This window comes from Crocuta crocuta, unplaced genomic scaffold (assembly GCF_008692635.1).
Source record: "Crocuta crocuta isolate KB4526 unplaced genomic scaffold, BGI_CrCroc_1.0 scaffold18, whole genome shotgun sequence".
NCBI classification, from domain to species: domain Eukaryota; kingdom Metazoa; phylum Chordata; class Mammalia; order Carnivora; family Hyaenidae; genus Crocuta; species Crocuta crocuta.
The window spans coordinates 4,813,387-4,830,566 of NW_027532589.1; the positions used below are offsets into that span (position 1 = coordinate 4,813,387).

Below are 17,180 nucleotides of genomic sequence, written 5' to 3' on the forward strand. Positions count from 1 at the left end.
CGTGAGGGATGAACAGGCAAACCATGGGGGAGTTTTAGGGCAGTAAAACTATTCTGTACAACATATGATGGTGGCTTAACACAACATTACTCATTTGTTGAAGCCCACAGAACTTTAAAGCACAAAGAGTGAACTTGAATGTGTGCAAAGTGCAAAACAACCATTTAGGAGGACAGAGGATTCCTGGAAAGACCACAGACAGTGACCAGAGAATCCAGCTGCATTGCAAATGCATGAAGCAACCTTCCTGAAGGCAGTGGAAGAAAGGCTGCTGATCTAATTAACTGTGGCAACGAAGAGATTTTGTAAGACTAAGGCGAAAGAAGCCGCATGAAAGCGCTGTGCTCTAGTTAATATCAAGTTGCTTCCCAGAGGGCAACAGAGGAACAACTCTGATATCGCTAGACATGTAAACTGAAATTAAAGAATTAAGTAAGTGGATGGCACGGGATGGGAGCTGGAGCTCTCTTTCTTGGAGTGGAAAGACAAATATGCAGGGGGAGGGAGTTCGGAGGATACAGGTCGGAATGGATTGGAAAACATCGGGAAGGACTCATGTTTAACATATAGATACAGATGGTGACATGAAAATACTTAGAGATATGTGCATGCGCACAGGTTGACACCGTTCTTCGGGCTTTCAGCTGAGAGACCTTCAAAGAACAATACCCCAGGAGTGAGGACCACACCTCACACCCAGACCTGGGTTCAGGAACCAGGCTCCTTTGAGAAATGGCTGGCTCTGGGACAGCGACAGGAAATGTACACGGTGAGCCCGAAGCATCTTAAAGGACCAGAAAGAAAGAAAGTACTCAAAGCACACCTACATACAGAGATGGCATGCAAGGGATAAAGGAGTTCTGAATCCAAAGGCTTGGATAAACCGTCCACGGCTTTCTTCGGTTTTATGGGTGAAATGATTTTACATTCAGAAGCAAGACCTGAAGTGTTACAAAATATTTAAATGCTTCCAAATCAAAGATTAATTAAGAGGTCTTCTATATCTAGATAACTGGTTTGCACACTATTCTGAGTCTAGAAAGTCATCCATATAAGGTAGTATATATGGTACCTCTGTGATCAGAATATCTGAACAACATCCATTCCCCATAGGTTATTAAAGGTTTATTTTAGTTTATTTATATACTCATACATAAATATAATCTTCTATACTTTATACTTATTTATAAATAAGTGAGTTTATACTGATTATACAACTTTAGGTTTTAATAGCATGACGTTGTGGAACAGTGATTATCAACAGAGAATGAATCCCATTTAACCAAAGTTCCTTGGCTGAGGGAGAAATACAGAGAGGTAAGGCAGGAGACTAGATGAAGGATGGCAAAAAAAGTGAAGAACAGTTAGAAAGGCAAGAAGGCATCTGAAATAACCCCAAAAGATCGTGGGGCACGGGTGTGGCTTAGTCGGTTAAGCGTCCAACTTTGGTTCAGGTCATGATCTCAAGGTTCGTGGGTTCAGGCCCTGCATTGGGCTCTGTGCTGACAGCTCTGAGCCTGGAGCCTCCTTCAGATTCTGTCTGTGTGTCTCTCTCTTTGCCCCTCCCGTGTTCGTGCTCTGTCTCTGTCTCTCAAAAATAACCATAAAAAATAAGATATCAATGTCAAATTAAAAGAATTGAATGTAGCATGTGACCTTGGATTTTCTTTTGTTATGGTTCAATGTTAAGTTCTTAATTTTGATCATTGTACTGTAATTATGTAAGAGAATTCCTTGCTTTTAGGAAATATACACTTAAATATTGAGAGATAAAGGAGAATCATGTCAGCAATATGGCTGGCTAAATGACTAAGAAAGAAAAAAAATGAAGGGGTAAGTTCAGTAAGAGACGAAAAGGAGAAAAAGAGAGAAAGGTGGGGGGGAGAGGAGGCTAAGGTAAAAAAAAAAAAAGGAACAAAATGCTACCACTTCGAGAACCTGTGTGAGAGCATCTAGGAATTCTTTGTCCTATTTTTGAAGCTTCTCTGTGTCTGAAATTATGTCAGAGTGGGGGAAAAAAAGATTTAAGTTGGATATAAAGTGATATATTTGTCAAAACTCATGGAACTATAATCTGTCCATTACATCATATGTTAATTCTATTTCAATTAAAATAATAAAAGCTTATTCTAGATGTTTTATCAACTGTTGATGATTGGAACACTTCAAAAATTAAAAACGAGGGTTAGAAACCCATCGAGGTCCTACAAAAAAGCCTTCACGCCTACTGAACGTCAAGCTCAAATGACAAACTAGTGCCAGCTGGTCTGGCTGTCATTTCTGTGATCGCAGTGACGACAGCACTCATGAGTCTCCGGCTGCATAGACAGAGGCCTGACACTTTCCTACCAGGCTCCCCAGGGGGCCTTCTATGTGCTCGGCCAGGTGACACCACGGGCTACGCTGCATTCCCTTGTTAATCAACCTCCAAATACCGAATAAGCCCACTACAAGCAAACCGAGATCTTAAATTTTTTTTAATTAAAAAAAATGGTGGGGGAGGGGGAGTGGCACCTGGGTAGCTCGGCTGATCAAGCATCCGATTCCTGGTTTCAGCTCAGTTCATGATCTCACAGTTCGTGGGTTCAAGCCCTACATCGGGCTCTGTGCTGACAGTACACAGCCTGCTTGGGATTCTCTCTCCGTCTCTACTCCTTCCCCGCAGATGCTCTCTCCCCTCTCTTAAAATAATTAATACGCTTAAAAAAAAAAAAAGCGGGAGGGGGAGGGAGAAGCCAAACATGAGGGTAATAATCCCTGAGGAAGGCACTCACAGTGCCCAATGAGCCTTGGGAAGATACTGTGGCTGATGCCAAGGCCCGGAAAGAGCCGCCCGGCACCTGGCTGAGAACCTAAATTAATCTCTTTCAAAGTACTTTTAAAAGATTACCGTCAATATAATAGTCAACTATTTTTTTCAAAAGACTGATAAAATGAAATGATTAAGGCATCTCATACCTTGCTTTAGAAATCCTATAAATTCCTTCGTAGTTTGGTCCAAATTGACTCCATGATACACTATAGGTTTGAAATTGCGATGCTCAAAAGAACGAATGAGGCGAACAGTAATGGTCACTTCTCGGGAAGCCATGCGGAGAGATTCCTGTGGCAAGGGACAGGGGAACAGTCTGAACAACGTCCATTCACAATTGCCCAGCAAGCATGCATGCCCACCATCAGCTCCAGGGTGCCCAGCCGTCTCTCCCACACCGTGTGCTTACTGATGGAGTCCCCAACCCCAGGCCAGATCCTAGGCACCCAAAAGGGGCCCAAGGTTACCCCCATCTATCCACTGTGACCCTGGACAGCCCTGTCACAGTCACTGAGGACCCGACTGGCACAAAACTAACAGGGCCTAGAAGATGAACACAAGTGATGCTGGGGGTGGGGGGAATGGATGTATGGGGAGAAGTGGGGTTGAATAGATGCATGGCACAGACACGACTGGTTGGGACTCGCGGTGCTCAGCGTCCCCTTGCTTGGCCCTGAAACAGAGTCAGCTGACAACACATCACAGTTTAATCTCACGACCGTGGCCAGATGTCGGTGCTGATTTCATTCTCTGCCCTGGTATTTTCCCTCTTTCACAATATTGTTTAAGCATGTTTCCCTCATCCTAAAACTACACGCTCGTGCTATGTGTCAGCTGTTAATGTCACCTCCCTTAATTCTATTACCAAACCACGAGGTATTCACTGACTTTAAAGATGAGGAAACAGACTCAGAGAGACTGTACAAGTTGCCCAAGATCATAATGCAGGTAAACAATGGAGCCACGATTCAAGCAACAGTTTAATTCCAGAGTCCACGCTCTAATACACTATCAGAAAATCATGCCAAATTATTTCCTCCCCAAAAATCTGCAAAGTTGCCAATGACCTAAAGATAGAATCATGGTATATTTCTATCCAGTAATAAGTACTTCATACTTTCAACTTTGTATACAATTTGCAGTCATAATATACAATTATATTAGGAAAAAATTCTTGTAATATTACTACACATAAGACATCTAACCTCACTAGTAATCAGAGAAATTCAAAATAATGAGACCTATCACTTAGTGAACTAACAAACTAAAAAATCTGATACTATCTAGTGTTGGCAAGGGTGTAGGGCAATGAGAATTTAATCAGGGAAGGTGGGCATCCCAAACAGGTATACTTTAGCACCTGGCTCCCAGCTCCCGAGCTGTCAGCACAGAGTCCGACATAGGGTTTGAACTCACGAATCGCAAGATCATGACCTGAGCTGAAGTGGGACGCTTAGCTGACTGAGCCACTTAGGTGCCCCAAAAGATTGCTTTTAGTGATAGCCAACTTGGGATAAAATAGGCTTGGGCATAAGACGGCTCATTTAGACAGCAGATAAAGACACTAGATTCCCAGGTGCAATAAATAGATCAGATACATGATCTAAGGAGGCTGGGCAGGCTGGTACATGCATGCCTTGTGAAACTGATTTATAATTACAGGTTTGTTTCTTTCACTTAATAAAATGCTTCCCAAGTGTCATACTTAAATAGGTGAAACTGCAAATCTGAGTTAATATCTAATTTGGTCAGCAATGCATTGTCATCTCCATCAGAAATGTGTTGTAATTTGTATCAGTAACTAAACAATAATAGCTACTGTCAGAAGCCAGCCATTACTGGATTTATTTTAAGCACTGAGGGAATTATAGCTTGGTGGTTTAGGAATACAGGCATACTAAAGAGATGGTTTAGAAAGCTAATATTACAGGGGCGTCTGGGTGGCTCAGTCGGTTAAGCGTCCGACTTCGGCTCAGGTCATGATCTCACGGTTTGTGGGTTTGAGCCCAGCGTCGGGCTCTGTGCTCACAACTCGGAGCCTGGAGCCTGTTTCAGGTTCTGTGTCTGCCTCTCCCTTGCTCACACTCTGTCTCTCTCTGTCTCACTCTCAAAAATAAATGAAGATTTAAAAAAAAAAAGAAAGCTAATATTACAGATTATAAAACGTGACATTTCCCTAGAGGTTCAACCTACTTAAGAAAAAAAAAAATGAATCTGGTCAAATTTAAAAGACATTCCACTGAAGGGACAGAAAACCAAAACAATAAACTCTGGAATAAATTAATAAAAAGGTATCCAAGGACAGACAAAAGATCTGAGTAAATGAAATGACTGTGTTCTTAACTATGAAGGCTCAAAGTTGTAAAGAAATCAAGTTCTCCCCTAAATTGTTCTATAAATTGAATAAAATCTCAATCAAAGTATAAAAGGGTGCTTTGGGGAACATGTCACAAATATTTCTAAAATCTATCTGGAAGAATACATTTGTGAGCTTGGTCATCAAAGTTATACAAGGTAAAAAAAAAGCATCAATTACTGAAACACATAATGAAGCAATAGACATATAATAGCAATACATGAATAAGCTGGTCTGATTCATATGCTTACAAAAGTCAACAGTAAAAATTTTAAAGGATAATTTAACTATTTTAACTAATTTAAGCCATTTAAGCTGTAGTAATTTAAGCTGTGATAATAGAGCAGGAAAAACTGGCAAATCAGTGGCATACAACAGAAAACTCAAAACAGACTCTAGATTAGAGACTTTAGTGGAAGATAAAAGTGGTATTTTACATGAATGGGGAAAAGATAGTTTATTTAACAAATGGCATTAGGAGAATGGTGAGACATTCGGAGAAGTAAGGCTAGTGTCTTACCTCATTCCTTATACAAAAATAAATCACATAAGGAACAAATATCTACATTTAACTGTAATAGAGCGGCACAAGAAAATGGGCACATATTTTTATAATCTTAAGGTAAGAAAGCCCTTACTAACTGAAGAAAAACCAGCAACCATCCAGAAAAAGGCTGATAGATAGACCAACAGAAATATATCAGAAAAGACCAATATCTTTGGAGAAACACAGGTAAAGGTATTCGGCTATCTTTACAAAGGCAATAATGAGAAAAGTTGATCAACTTTACTAGTAACTGACAAATGGCAAACAGAAATAGTAAGACAGGGATTTTGCCATCATATTGGTAAAATGTTTTAAAATTTAAAGTGGATGGGGCACCTGGGTGGCTCAGTCAGTTAAGCATCTGACTTTGGCTCAGGTCATGATCTCGCGGTTCATGGGTTCAAGCCCTGTGTTGGGCTCTGGGCTGACAGCTCGGAGCCTGAAGCCTCCTTCGAATTCTGTGTCTCCCTCTCTCTCTCTGCCCTCCCTTGCTCATGTTCTGTCTCTCAAAAATAAATAAAAATGTTAAAAAAAATAAATTAAAAAAAGAAGTGGCCAAACCAGTGTTGGCAAGAATGTGGAGAAATATTTTTTATACACTACTACTAAGAACATAAATTGGGTACAGCCTTTTTGGAGAGGAGTGAGGTCATCAAAATTTTTAGTTTACCGCCCCTTTGACTTACCCCAAGCAGATAACCACGTCAAATATTTTTAAAATACATGAGTTCATAATGATACCTTTAAAAAGGCCAATCAGTCCCTCTGGGAGCTAACACGGCCCTTGTTTTTCTGAAAACTGGCTTACCAAGGTGGGATGGGGCATAGAAATGAGAAAAATAACCAAATTTTATGCTTCTCTTACAGACTACATTCCATGGTTACCAAACAGCTGGTGAAGAAAAGTTATTTCTTCTAGAAGAATTACAGCTAAAAGTGACAGAATTTTAAAAACTTTCTTTACATTTACTTATTTTTGAGATAGAGACAGCATGAGAGTGCGGGAGGAGCAGAGAGAGGGAGACACAGAGTCCGAAGCAGGCTCCAGGCTCTGAGCCATTAGCACTGAGCCCAGTTTGGGGCTCAAACCAATGAACCAAGAGATCATGACCTGAGCCTAAGTTGGATGGTCAACTGATTGAGTCACCCAGGTGCCCCAAGAATGACAGAATTTTAAAATCATGATTTACACAGCTATCAGAATGGCTAAAATAGAACACAGTGATATCACCAGATGTTGGTAAGGGTGCAGAGAAACTAGATCTCTCATGCACTGCTGGTGGGAATGCAACTCTGGAAAAGAATAGGTCAGTTTCTTACAAAACTACGCATGCGCTTATCATACGTCCTGTCCACTGTACTCTTGGGCATTTATGTCAGAAAAATGAACACTTAATGCTCACACAGAAACCTGAATATAATGCTCGTAGCATATTCCTTCGTAATACCCCAAAACTGGAAACAACTCATACGTCCTTCAATACGTAAACTGCTACGCAACCTGTGGTGTATCCATATCCTGCAATACTACTCAGTAATAAAAGGAATAAACTATGAACTCGTGCAACAGTCCTAATGGATCTCAAGGAAACAAAGCTGAATAAAAATTGCCAACCACAAAAGGTATCAGACTGTCGAATTCCATTTATATGTCATTCTTATAACGACAACATTACAGAAATGGAGAACAGATTGGTGTTGTCAGGGTTAGGAAAGGAGGAGAGAAGGGAGTGGCTATGGCTATAAGGGGGTAGCATCAGAGAGCCTTGGGATAAAAATGCTCTGATTCTTGACTGTGGTGTTATCCACATTTATCAACACATGTGACAGAACTGCACAGAACTGAATACACGTGCATGTAAAACTAGTGAAATCTGTATACCGTCCCTGGATTGTATCAAGGTCAATCCCTGCCAGTGATGCTAGACTATATACTCAAGCAAGGTATGACCACTGGAGAAACTGGGTGAAGGGCATAAAGGAGCTCTTTGTATGATTTCCAACTACTGCATGTGAATCTACAATTATCTCAAAATTAAAAGTTGCTACAAATCATCATTCTGAAAATCCTATGAAATAATAAATGCAAGGAAAGATCGTAAAGGGATGCCAAAATGAGTAGGGACAGGATTGATGGGAAACTTTAGAACAGATATATTGGGGCTGATGGCACCTGAACTTACTCATCAACCTTAATGAATGATGCTAGTTTCCAGATCTAACTTTCTGTTTATGTAGAAGACCACGTCAAATGACACCAGAAGGAGGCCATCAGTCAAGTTCAGACTGGAAAATTGTACTCAATAGATAACTCGGTTTCTTCAATAAATAACACGAGAAATAAAGAAGGGGGAGAAGATTATATATTAAAAGAAACTTAAAGAGATCTATCAACCAAAGCAACATTTAGACGGGTTGTGATCTGCATAATATTAGGTGATATTAGGAATTGATGTTAGTTCCGTTTATTTGATATGATGTTTCTGAGTCCTTATCTTAAAAAATTTTTTAACATTGATTTATTTTTGAGAGACAGAGCATGAGCAGGGGAGCTGGAGAGAGAGAGAGACACACACACACAGAATCCGAAGCAGGCTCCAGGCTCTGAGCTGTCAGCACAGAGCCCGATGTGGGGCTCGAACTCACAAACCATGAGATCATGACCTGAGCCGAAGTCGGACGCTTAACTGACTGAGCCCCCCAGGCGCCCCATCTGAGTCCTTGTCTTATAAGAGTAAGGTATATATAGGGGCACCTGGGTGGCGCAGTTGGTTAAGCATCCGACGCATGATCTTGGCTCAGGTCATGATATTACAGTCTGTGAGTTTGAGCCCCGCATCAGTCTCTGTGCTAATGGCAAGAAGCCATTAGGATTCTGTCTCTCCCCTTCTCTCTTCCCTCCCCATCCTTTGCTCGCTCTCTCTCTCTCTCTCAAAATAAATAAACCTAAAAATTTTTTTGGAAAAAAAAAAAAAAGGATGGTAGAACCAGAACACTGTCAACGGCTTGAGCTGGGTATGGATGGGGCCTTGTCACACTCTTCTATTTTTTCATGTTTAAAATTTCTCACAAGAAAAATATCTTAAGAAAAGATAAGTACACGGAGATGTACGTTCAGTGAAGCTGCTTTCCATGGAAGTGATTCCAAGAGTTAACAAAAGTTAGAATCCATCTAGAACTAGTCAAGTAAATTATGTCAGACAGTGAATGGTGTGATTGCTGTGTCACACGATTGCCATAAGACCCCCTGTGGCCACCAAGGGCGATATGGTCCCAGGGACACTAACTCTGAAAGCTGGCTATGGCATATCAGTGAATAAAAACAAACACAAGCTAGGAAGCGGCCAGTACGTAGCATCTCCATAAATACAGCGACCGTCCAGGGCAACATTTGCCAAAATGCTGACAGTGGCCACCTCCAAACGGCAGACACATAAGCGACTGCTGCCTGTTTTATATATCCTTAATACTGCTCCATGTTTTAGTAACGATCATGCGTTCTTAAGTTTAGCTCTTTCCCTATAGGCTTCCTTTCGCGTGTTAGGCATCAACAAAGAGTTATTTCTTTAAAGTTATTTTTAAAACAAAGCCATTTCCATCTCTTGTAAGAAGAGTCTGAACAAAAATAAACAGTCCAGAAATATATCAATACTGTAAAGGAGAGAGAGGGTTAGAAACCTGGCTAGGCAACCGACACGCGTTAAGGATACCAAATAAATCTGAAGCTTACGCAGCCGAGGCACCAGAAGTAGGTCACGCACCCAGGATGGGTCTAACCTTGTCGAAGGTGGCGCCAAGGCCCTGGGTACCCAGCCCTTCCCTCCTCGCTGATGCTGTCCGTCACCACCACCACCACAGTCCGCCTTCCAGCATCAAGGACAGCCCAAGGCTTCCCGCACGTACCACGCTGCTTCCAAGCCTCTGCCATACCTTTCCACCCGCTCTTCTATCCCCCAAACTCCCTCTGCCCCTCGCGTCTCGGCCTCACCCTGCAAGCACGCATCCTTCAAAACCCAATCTGGACCACCTGCTGGGGGACACCTTTGCCACCAGCTCCTCCTCTGCCCCAGGCTGAGCTGACAGACCCTCAGCCAGCCCACAGCATGGGTCATGCGGCAGTGAAGGCAACTGTTAAAGGCGCCTGGGGTACAAGCCTCTGAGGGAAGGACGGGCTTATTTTTGTCGACCCAGTAATACATGTGGCCTGAGGCACATCTGAGCCCCCCGCGATGTCAGGAGAACTGTCGCACAGCTCATGGGCTGAGGGAAATCTGAAGCCTTCCCCAAGGACCCTCGCCACGTCCGTCCTGCACTGCCGTCACAGTACCTAGGGTCTGTGAGCTCTTCCACAGCCCATGAATGTGTTAACCGTAAAAGAAACAACTTATTACTCCAGAATATGAAAATGTTAAAAATGAAAGTTGACATTTAATCAAATACCTACAACAGATAACCTTCCACAGCAACTCAACTCTGTTCATAATTCGATGTCAGGTTTTATGTAGCATATGGGTACATTTTATGTGATGTGGGGTGGGGATTTGAAACGTTACAGTGCTGAGGGGTGAGGGGTATGGAAAGGGGAGGGGAGGGGAGGGGAAGGGAGGAGAGGAAAGGAGACAGAGGAGAGGAGACAGAGAAGGGAAGGGAGAAGGGAAGGGAAGGGAGAAGAGAGAAGGGAAGGAAAGAAAAAAGAAGCATAACCCTGCCTAAGGCTTAGGAAGGTCTTTAAACCTCCCTGCCTAACAAAACCTGTTCTGGCTGCTATTTTCCCGCTGGTTTGGGATCCTGAAGAAAAAGTATCCAAAGCAAACTACACTCTTGCAAACAAAGAAGCAAAAGCACAAAGAAGCAAACGCAAAATGCACCTGTCACCTGGGGCTCCCAAGTCCCTGACAGGTAACCAGGCCATCATCAGAGCCGGGAATGGAGCAGCCCAGAGGCCTCCCTCCGGCCCAGAGCTCCCTGGTGCTTACAGGACAGGTTGGAGCTGTTTTTTACCGCCCGGCTCCAGAGGCACAAGCAGCCAAGGTGGAGCTTCAGCAGGGAATGGTCGGGGAGAGCCCGGGCCAGGCTTCCCTACCAGCTTCCCTGAAGGCCCAGCCCTTCTCCTTCCAAGCTGGCTCCTCTCCTCATGGCAAAATCCCGGGCTGAACACCGTAGGCCAGTTGGCACAGGCCCCTGTTCTCTGCAGCGGACAAAGTCTATAAAGTGAATTGGTAAGTACTGAGCCACTGCCCCTCAGGAAACACGGGGTTAGGTTCTCACGAGTCTCTGCTGCATCTGGTCACAACATTTTCACCAAGCGATCGATACATAACCTTGCTTTATGTGCGCTGGTGTTTAAAGATGCCTTTTTTACATTGTGGACTTAGGATTAACATTCAGCTCACAGCCCACAGCCCCGTAACTTGTGTCTGCGCAAAAGTTATCGTCTACGTGTATTTTTCTTCTGCGGGCGTATTGTAGCCTTTGTGCGCTCAGGAACGTCAGACTGCACTTTGGCACAGCACGTGGTCACTTTGAATAGCGGGCTCACCAACAAAAGGCACAAAGATGTGAAAAGTATGTCACTAAACAGAAAGTAAACCGGCCCCTTGTTTACAACATGAGGGCTAAAACAAGAAGGTCCCCTTGTTTGCCGTTGGCCGAGAGCGTGAACGCTGGGGACCAAATTTTTCACTGTTCTGCACACGTTATTTCCACCAAAAAAGTACTCTGAGTACTGCTTTCAGGGTTAAAATAAATTTTAGGGAGTAGGCCAATTCACAAATAAAGAATACACAAATAATGAAAACTTTCTTGCAAAAAAAAAAAGTACATATGCCTTTAAAAGCATTTGAAGAAGGCATGCTCTAGACCCTTCTGTAAGAGAACGGAATCCAGAATGAGTATTAGAAGCTTTCAGAGTATGAAAGCACTCGACATTCAAGCAGTCAACATGGAGAAGATTCTATAACCACCAGACAGTGGAGGGCACCGGGTGACCTTCCTTCCTTCAACGGGCAGGTTTCCAAGAAGTGGTATATATGTCTTGAATTTTAACAGATTCCTAGGGTGCATCATTTTGAAAAACCAAACATCTTTGTAAAATTACATCTACTTCCTAAATGTAAGTATTATAGAACCAAAGCTGTCATGTATCAAGTTAGCTTGTAAATACTCCTATGTATTGTTAAATGTTATCCAAATGTGTCATTTCACCAAAATGGGGGTGGGGGGGGAATTTAAGACTAGGGTGGGGGAACCTTCAGTATTTTTTATTACTCTTAAAAATACTAAGCACCTAGCATCCTGAGAAAGCAAATGATAAATGTTCACCTTTGAAAGAGAACTTAACCTTGGCAAATTAATACCTTTATATAGTATTTCAATATAACTAAAGTTCATAAGAATTATTTATGAAGTTCATAAATGAAATTACATGACATTGAAGACTATGACTAAAAGTGAAAGGTTAATTCCATTCTAATCTCTTCTGGCCCTACTTCAAAAGCATGCTTTGGTTTTCTAACTCCTAGAGGGAGAACAAACTTTTATTGTAAAAATAGATCTCAGTAACAATGAAATAGTAAAAGCTGGTCATTGTAATAAAAAGGGAAAAACTGAACAGGAATTTGCTTTACAGTTTCTCCAAAGCATAATTCTTTAAATATGAAATTAAGTATACATTTATAGACTAAGACCATGTGAGGATTCAATAAACATTTGAAAACCCCTTGGCCTTTTTCTTCTAAGTATTTACTTGTACAACTGAAATCAAAGCGCTATTAGAAAACGCAGTTTATTCATCTTTCACGGACATAAAACATCTGAGAAAGACATTTTCAATGTATTAACTTATGAATGATTTTAAAGTTTTTAACCTCAACCATTCATTTAATGTATGTTTATTTTTGAGAGAGAGAGAGACAGAGTGTGAGCAGGGGATGGGCAGAGAGAGGGTGAGACACAGAATCCAAAGTGGGCTCCAGGCTCTGAGTAGTCAGCATAGAGCCCAGTGTGGGGCTCGAACTCACGAACAGTGAGATCATGACCTGAAGTGAAGTCAGACTCTTAACCAACTGGGCCACCCAGGTGCCCTACCTCAACCATTTTTTTAAGTAGGTTAAAAAAACAGTCTTCTTTCTTACGGGTTTAGATAACACACTAAGTACACTAAGTACAAAATAAATATTAGCTAAATCTGATGACTACAAAAATGTTTCTCAGTGTTGTAACTACTCTATTGCATAATGCCATTAGCATCTGCCCTTTCCTGAGGCAGAGTCAGAAGCAATTCTAATAAATAAAATGTTGAATGCCATTCACCTGGAGTATATCATCCCCTGAAAAATCAACACCTGTGATTCCACAGACCTGCCTCTGTGGCCCTCACGTCGGGGTAAAGACACAAACATCACAGCTGTGTTCTCTATTCAAGGCAAGTAAGACTCTCCAAGAATTAGCTATCCTGGACAGTCGAGTTTCCCCAAGGATTAGACACTTCACTGTTTAGAAAGAATATTCAACACACTTTCCATCTTAAACAAAGTATACTGAATATAAATTCTACTTTTTTTGAGTCCCAATCCTCAGTGAGAACGTCAACCTTTGACCACGCACTGGGAGACAATTCTCCATGGACCTCTTGCACTGTGCACATCTTATGACGAAATAGCTGCTTTTGTTGTGAATGATCTATGCACAGGTGTGTGTCTGGGCAGAGTTGTTTACTGTCCAGCATAACAAAAGTAGGGCCCCCCTCCAGGCTAGGGTTGGGCAGGTTTGTGCCACTTAAAAATCTGGATTACCTCAACTCAGGGCTCTACAGCTGCAGACTTGAGGGGCAGGAGGAAATACACAAACACGAGGCTCCTGCCATTGGCTGTGCTGGGCCACAGTCCTTTGCCTGCGATCCAGGAGTCTGTTCTCTGCCAGCATGGAGACTGCGATCACCTCAACGCAGGGCTCTACAGCCGCGACTCAAACCTGCTGAGTGGGCCGCGTCTCTCTGGGCCACGCTGCATCGCCCCCGTGGGATTTGTGAGGCAGGAGGCACTGACACAAACATGCAACTCACATTGCTGACGGTGCTATGTACAGACAGTCCATTGTCTCTGACCCCAGGCTGCCGTGTCTTCTGCCGGCATCGGGCAGACCCGGACGGGCTGGCTGTCAGCTTTCAACTAGGATAAAATTTCAGGTTCTTCGCAGTTCCTGGCAGTTGCTGCCGACAGTGGGATGCTTGTAGAGACACGGCTTTCGGGAACAGAAAAGATGAAGGTCTCGGGTGCTTTGGGGATATAAGAAGATCCCCTGGGATCTGTCCAGCGGTGCTCCGGCTGCGGCTCACTCTCCTCGGCAGTGCTGCACGCCAGCTCTCCGATGAGGCAATGTGGCTCTGGCTGCTGGAACAGTAAAGGAGTCCCCAGAGCCTAAACAAATGATGGCTGCAATGAGGATCTCGAGCTTCGGGTGGCTGAAAAGTTCATTAAGTTGAGTGATGACCAGCCACCAGGCAACTGAGAATTAAGAGAGTGCCTTGCTTCCTGGCAGAGAGCCACTCTCCGGCTCTGCACCCCCAGTCCTTCCCCTCACCCTCCACCCTGACATCTGCTGTCAGAAGATGGACAATTGTGGGGAGACTGAGGTCTCCCTTGTCCTCAAGAGGGACTGAAAGCCTCGTGCACCCAGGTGTGCTGGGGGACTTCAGGGAAGGGAGGAGCTCCAACTTTTATGGCTCTATGTCGCCATCATAAGTGACTCTGTGCAAGGAGGTACTCAGATCCAGCCAATGGGGTGTGGATACGATTCAGTGGGGTAGGGAGCCTAATGTGACCTAGAGGATGGGGCCCTTCAGGCCAACCCAAAGTACTGTTTTTTCATTTGAATGCATAAACAATAGGTTACGTTTACTTCCACTTCCTTGTCCATTACAGGCAGAGAAATCCCACCACAAGTTCCCCTGCATCCCCTCCCCACAAAGAACCGAAAATGGACGTGGTCACTCTGCTCAGCGGGCAGAACTCAAGGCCGTTCCCACGGATGAATCTGATATTTGTATTGACCCATGAGCCGCTGCCAAGGGCCTGGCGGCTTGATCTGCCTCTTAGAAAACTGTCCACCGGGTGTGAGCTGTGGCGACCATTCTCAGCTGCCAAACGATCCCTCTGGGCGACTCACCCGGACTCCAGCTGCCAATGGCGTCCACACCACCTGGACTGCCACCGCTGCTGCCTCGGTCCACCCATGTGAGCGGGCACAGCAAAGAGAACTCTGCTTCTGATGCGCAGCCACCGCCGCATGCCAGACTTGTGACTCCAGCCCGAAGGTGACGCGCTGGTCTTGAGGTGAGGGAGGCCATTCCACATGGGCTGTGGCCTCCACCAGCCCCTGGCAGACTGCCTGCGTCTGACCTTTGACCTCCCGAAGACATTTCCTTTTCAGGCTATAGACTTAATGTTCCAAATCACGTGACACTGAAAAGACTGTGACAGCTGAAAAGAATCTGTGCCACGTGTTTGGTTTTCCACACAGTCTGTAGTCTGACAATGGCTCATCCTTCATCGCAAGCACTAAGGAACGAAGGGCTGAAAGTCAAGGTCTACTCCGCCCTACCATCCACAGCAACCTGGAATTGTTTGAAAAAAGACTCCTCAGAAATCAACTCACAAAAGATTTCTCGCCCTACCTGCCTCGTCTCCTCCTGGAGCACACAATGTACAAAGTATAGCGGTCCATTCCCTGAATGTGGCCGTCCCCAGGAAAGGACCAGCCTTTCTCCGTAGTTTCCTGGGTCGTGATCAGAACAAACAGCACCGCAGTGGGGGTCAGGGGGTGGCTCCAGACCAACGTGGCATCCCGGGATTCTACACTGGCCATTCCTTTGGAAAATGCCTCTTTCTTTCCTCTGCCAGCCGTATTGGTACATCCTCCATGTGACCAGTAGCCCAAAGGGGCGCCAGGGCTGTGAATTCTGGTCCAGGTGCCTGGATTCTCTTGTTGAACTGACCAGGTCCCAGATCACAAGACTAATGACCCCCCACACATGCACTGCAGTCCAGAGCAGGGGACATACTGCATCTCTGTGAGTTTTATAAAAATTCACTTGGCTGGTTCGGTTGGTGGAGGGTGCAACCCTCGATCTCGGGGTTTGAGCTTGAGCCCCACCTTGGGCGTAGGGATTACTTAAAAATAGAGTATTTAAAAAGGAAAAAAATCCCTTCAGGGAATAGGAATTGATTAGAAGAAAGGTGAAGTGGCAGCCGCTGGAAGGAGGCACACAGATTTGTGTACAGGTGGAGGGAGGGGAAGACCCTCGATCTAAGGAGACAACTACTTACACCCCAGGAAACACGGGCGGGGAGGGTGGTGCGTTAGAGATCTTTCATCTTTCACAACTGCCAGTCCCTGCAACAGTCTCCTGAGGCAAAACACCTGGCTGAGTTTCCCCCAAAGCACTGTGAGCGCCTCCAATTCCCCGATACCCGAATCTGCCAACCGCTAAAAGATGGCTCTGACCACTACGTGATCACCGTGACCAATGAGTCCATCGGAAGCGTGTACCCCAGGCCCTCTGCCTCCCATGCAAAACACCTGTCAACATTGCCAGGCGTCTTCTCCACCCGTTCCCACAAACGCCACTCAGCCGGTGGCACAGACAGGACAGACCGGACTGACTGCCCTCAGGCAGCCCCTCCAAAGGCAAGTTCCACCCGCAGTGATGTGTACTCAAGTGAAAGCCTCCTGCCCACCAGCTGATCGAGGGTTACACTGCAGCCCTTGACAACCTGTGCCTTTGAGTCACACGGCTCCCAGGTGTCAACTGCAAAGACATTTCTTCCCAAGGACACCATGGTCCCACCAGGCCTGTGTTGTTTTTTTGGGTTTTTTTTGTTTTGTGGAAGTCAGTATTAACTTGCCTCCGTCCCCAAAGCGCCATTATCTGCATCCTAGACCTGTGTGTATTTCAAGAAAACACCACGAGCGGGCTCTCAGGTAACCAACAAGTAGACCAACAGAGGCGATGACTCCAAAACTAATCTTCTAGAAGCTTCCAGAGAGATTAATTGGCTCATTACTTGAGGTGTATCCCATGGGTGGCTTTCCCTACAATGAGTCTTCCAGTTAGAAAAGGCAGTATGAGGGGCGCCTGGGTGGCTCAGTCGGTTAAGCGTCCAACCTTGGCTCAGGTCATGAACTCGTGGTTCGTGAGTTCGAGCCCCGTGTCGGGCTCTGTGCTGAGAGCTCAGAGCCTGGAGCCTGCTTCAGATTCTGTTCTCCCTCTCTCTCTCTCTGCCCCTCCCCTGCTTGCACTCTGCCTCTGTCTCAAAAATAAACAAAAATTAATAAAAGAGAGAGAAAAGGTGGTATACAATCTATCCCCAGGTTTTGTTTGTTTGGTTTTGCATGTATTAGCTCTTTTATTTATTGTGGTATAAATGACATACCACGAACTACTCATATTGATAAACTTTGAATTT

At 44.4% G+C, this 17,180-nt stretch overlaps 1 protein-coding gene across 5 annotated transcripts in view; it reads right to left on the bottom strand.

Moving 5' to 3' along the window:
- CUNH2orf76 (chromosome unknown C2orf76 homolog) overlaps nucleotides 1-17,180 on the bottom strand; it is a 57,045-nt gene that overhangs the window by 24,338 nt on the left and 15,527 nt on the right. For 3 of the 5 annotated variants that reach the window (XM_077779618.1, XM_077779617.1, XM_077779619.1), the window contains exon 2: nucleotides 2,959-3,103. In XM_077779618.1, the coding sequence (XP_077635744.1) occupies nucleotides 2,959-3,091 (133 nt within the window). In that variant the 5' untranslated portion in view covers nucleotides 3,092-3,103. Of the gene's footprint in view, nucleotides 1-2,958; nucleotides 3,104-10,583; nucleotides 10,623-13,508; nucleotides 13,682-17,180 lie in introns of those variants that run through there. The other 2 variants (XM_077779621.1, XM_077779620.1) reach the window with 2 other exon arrangements.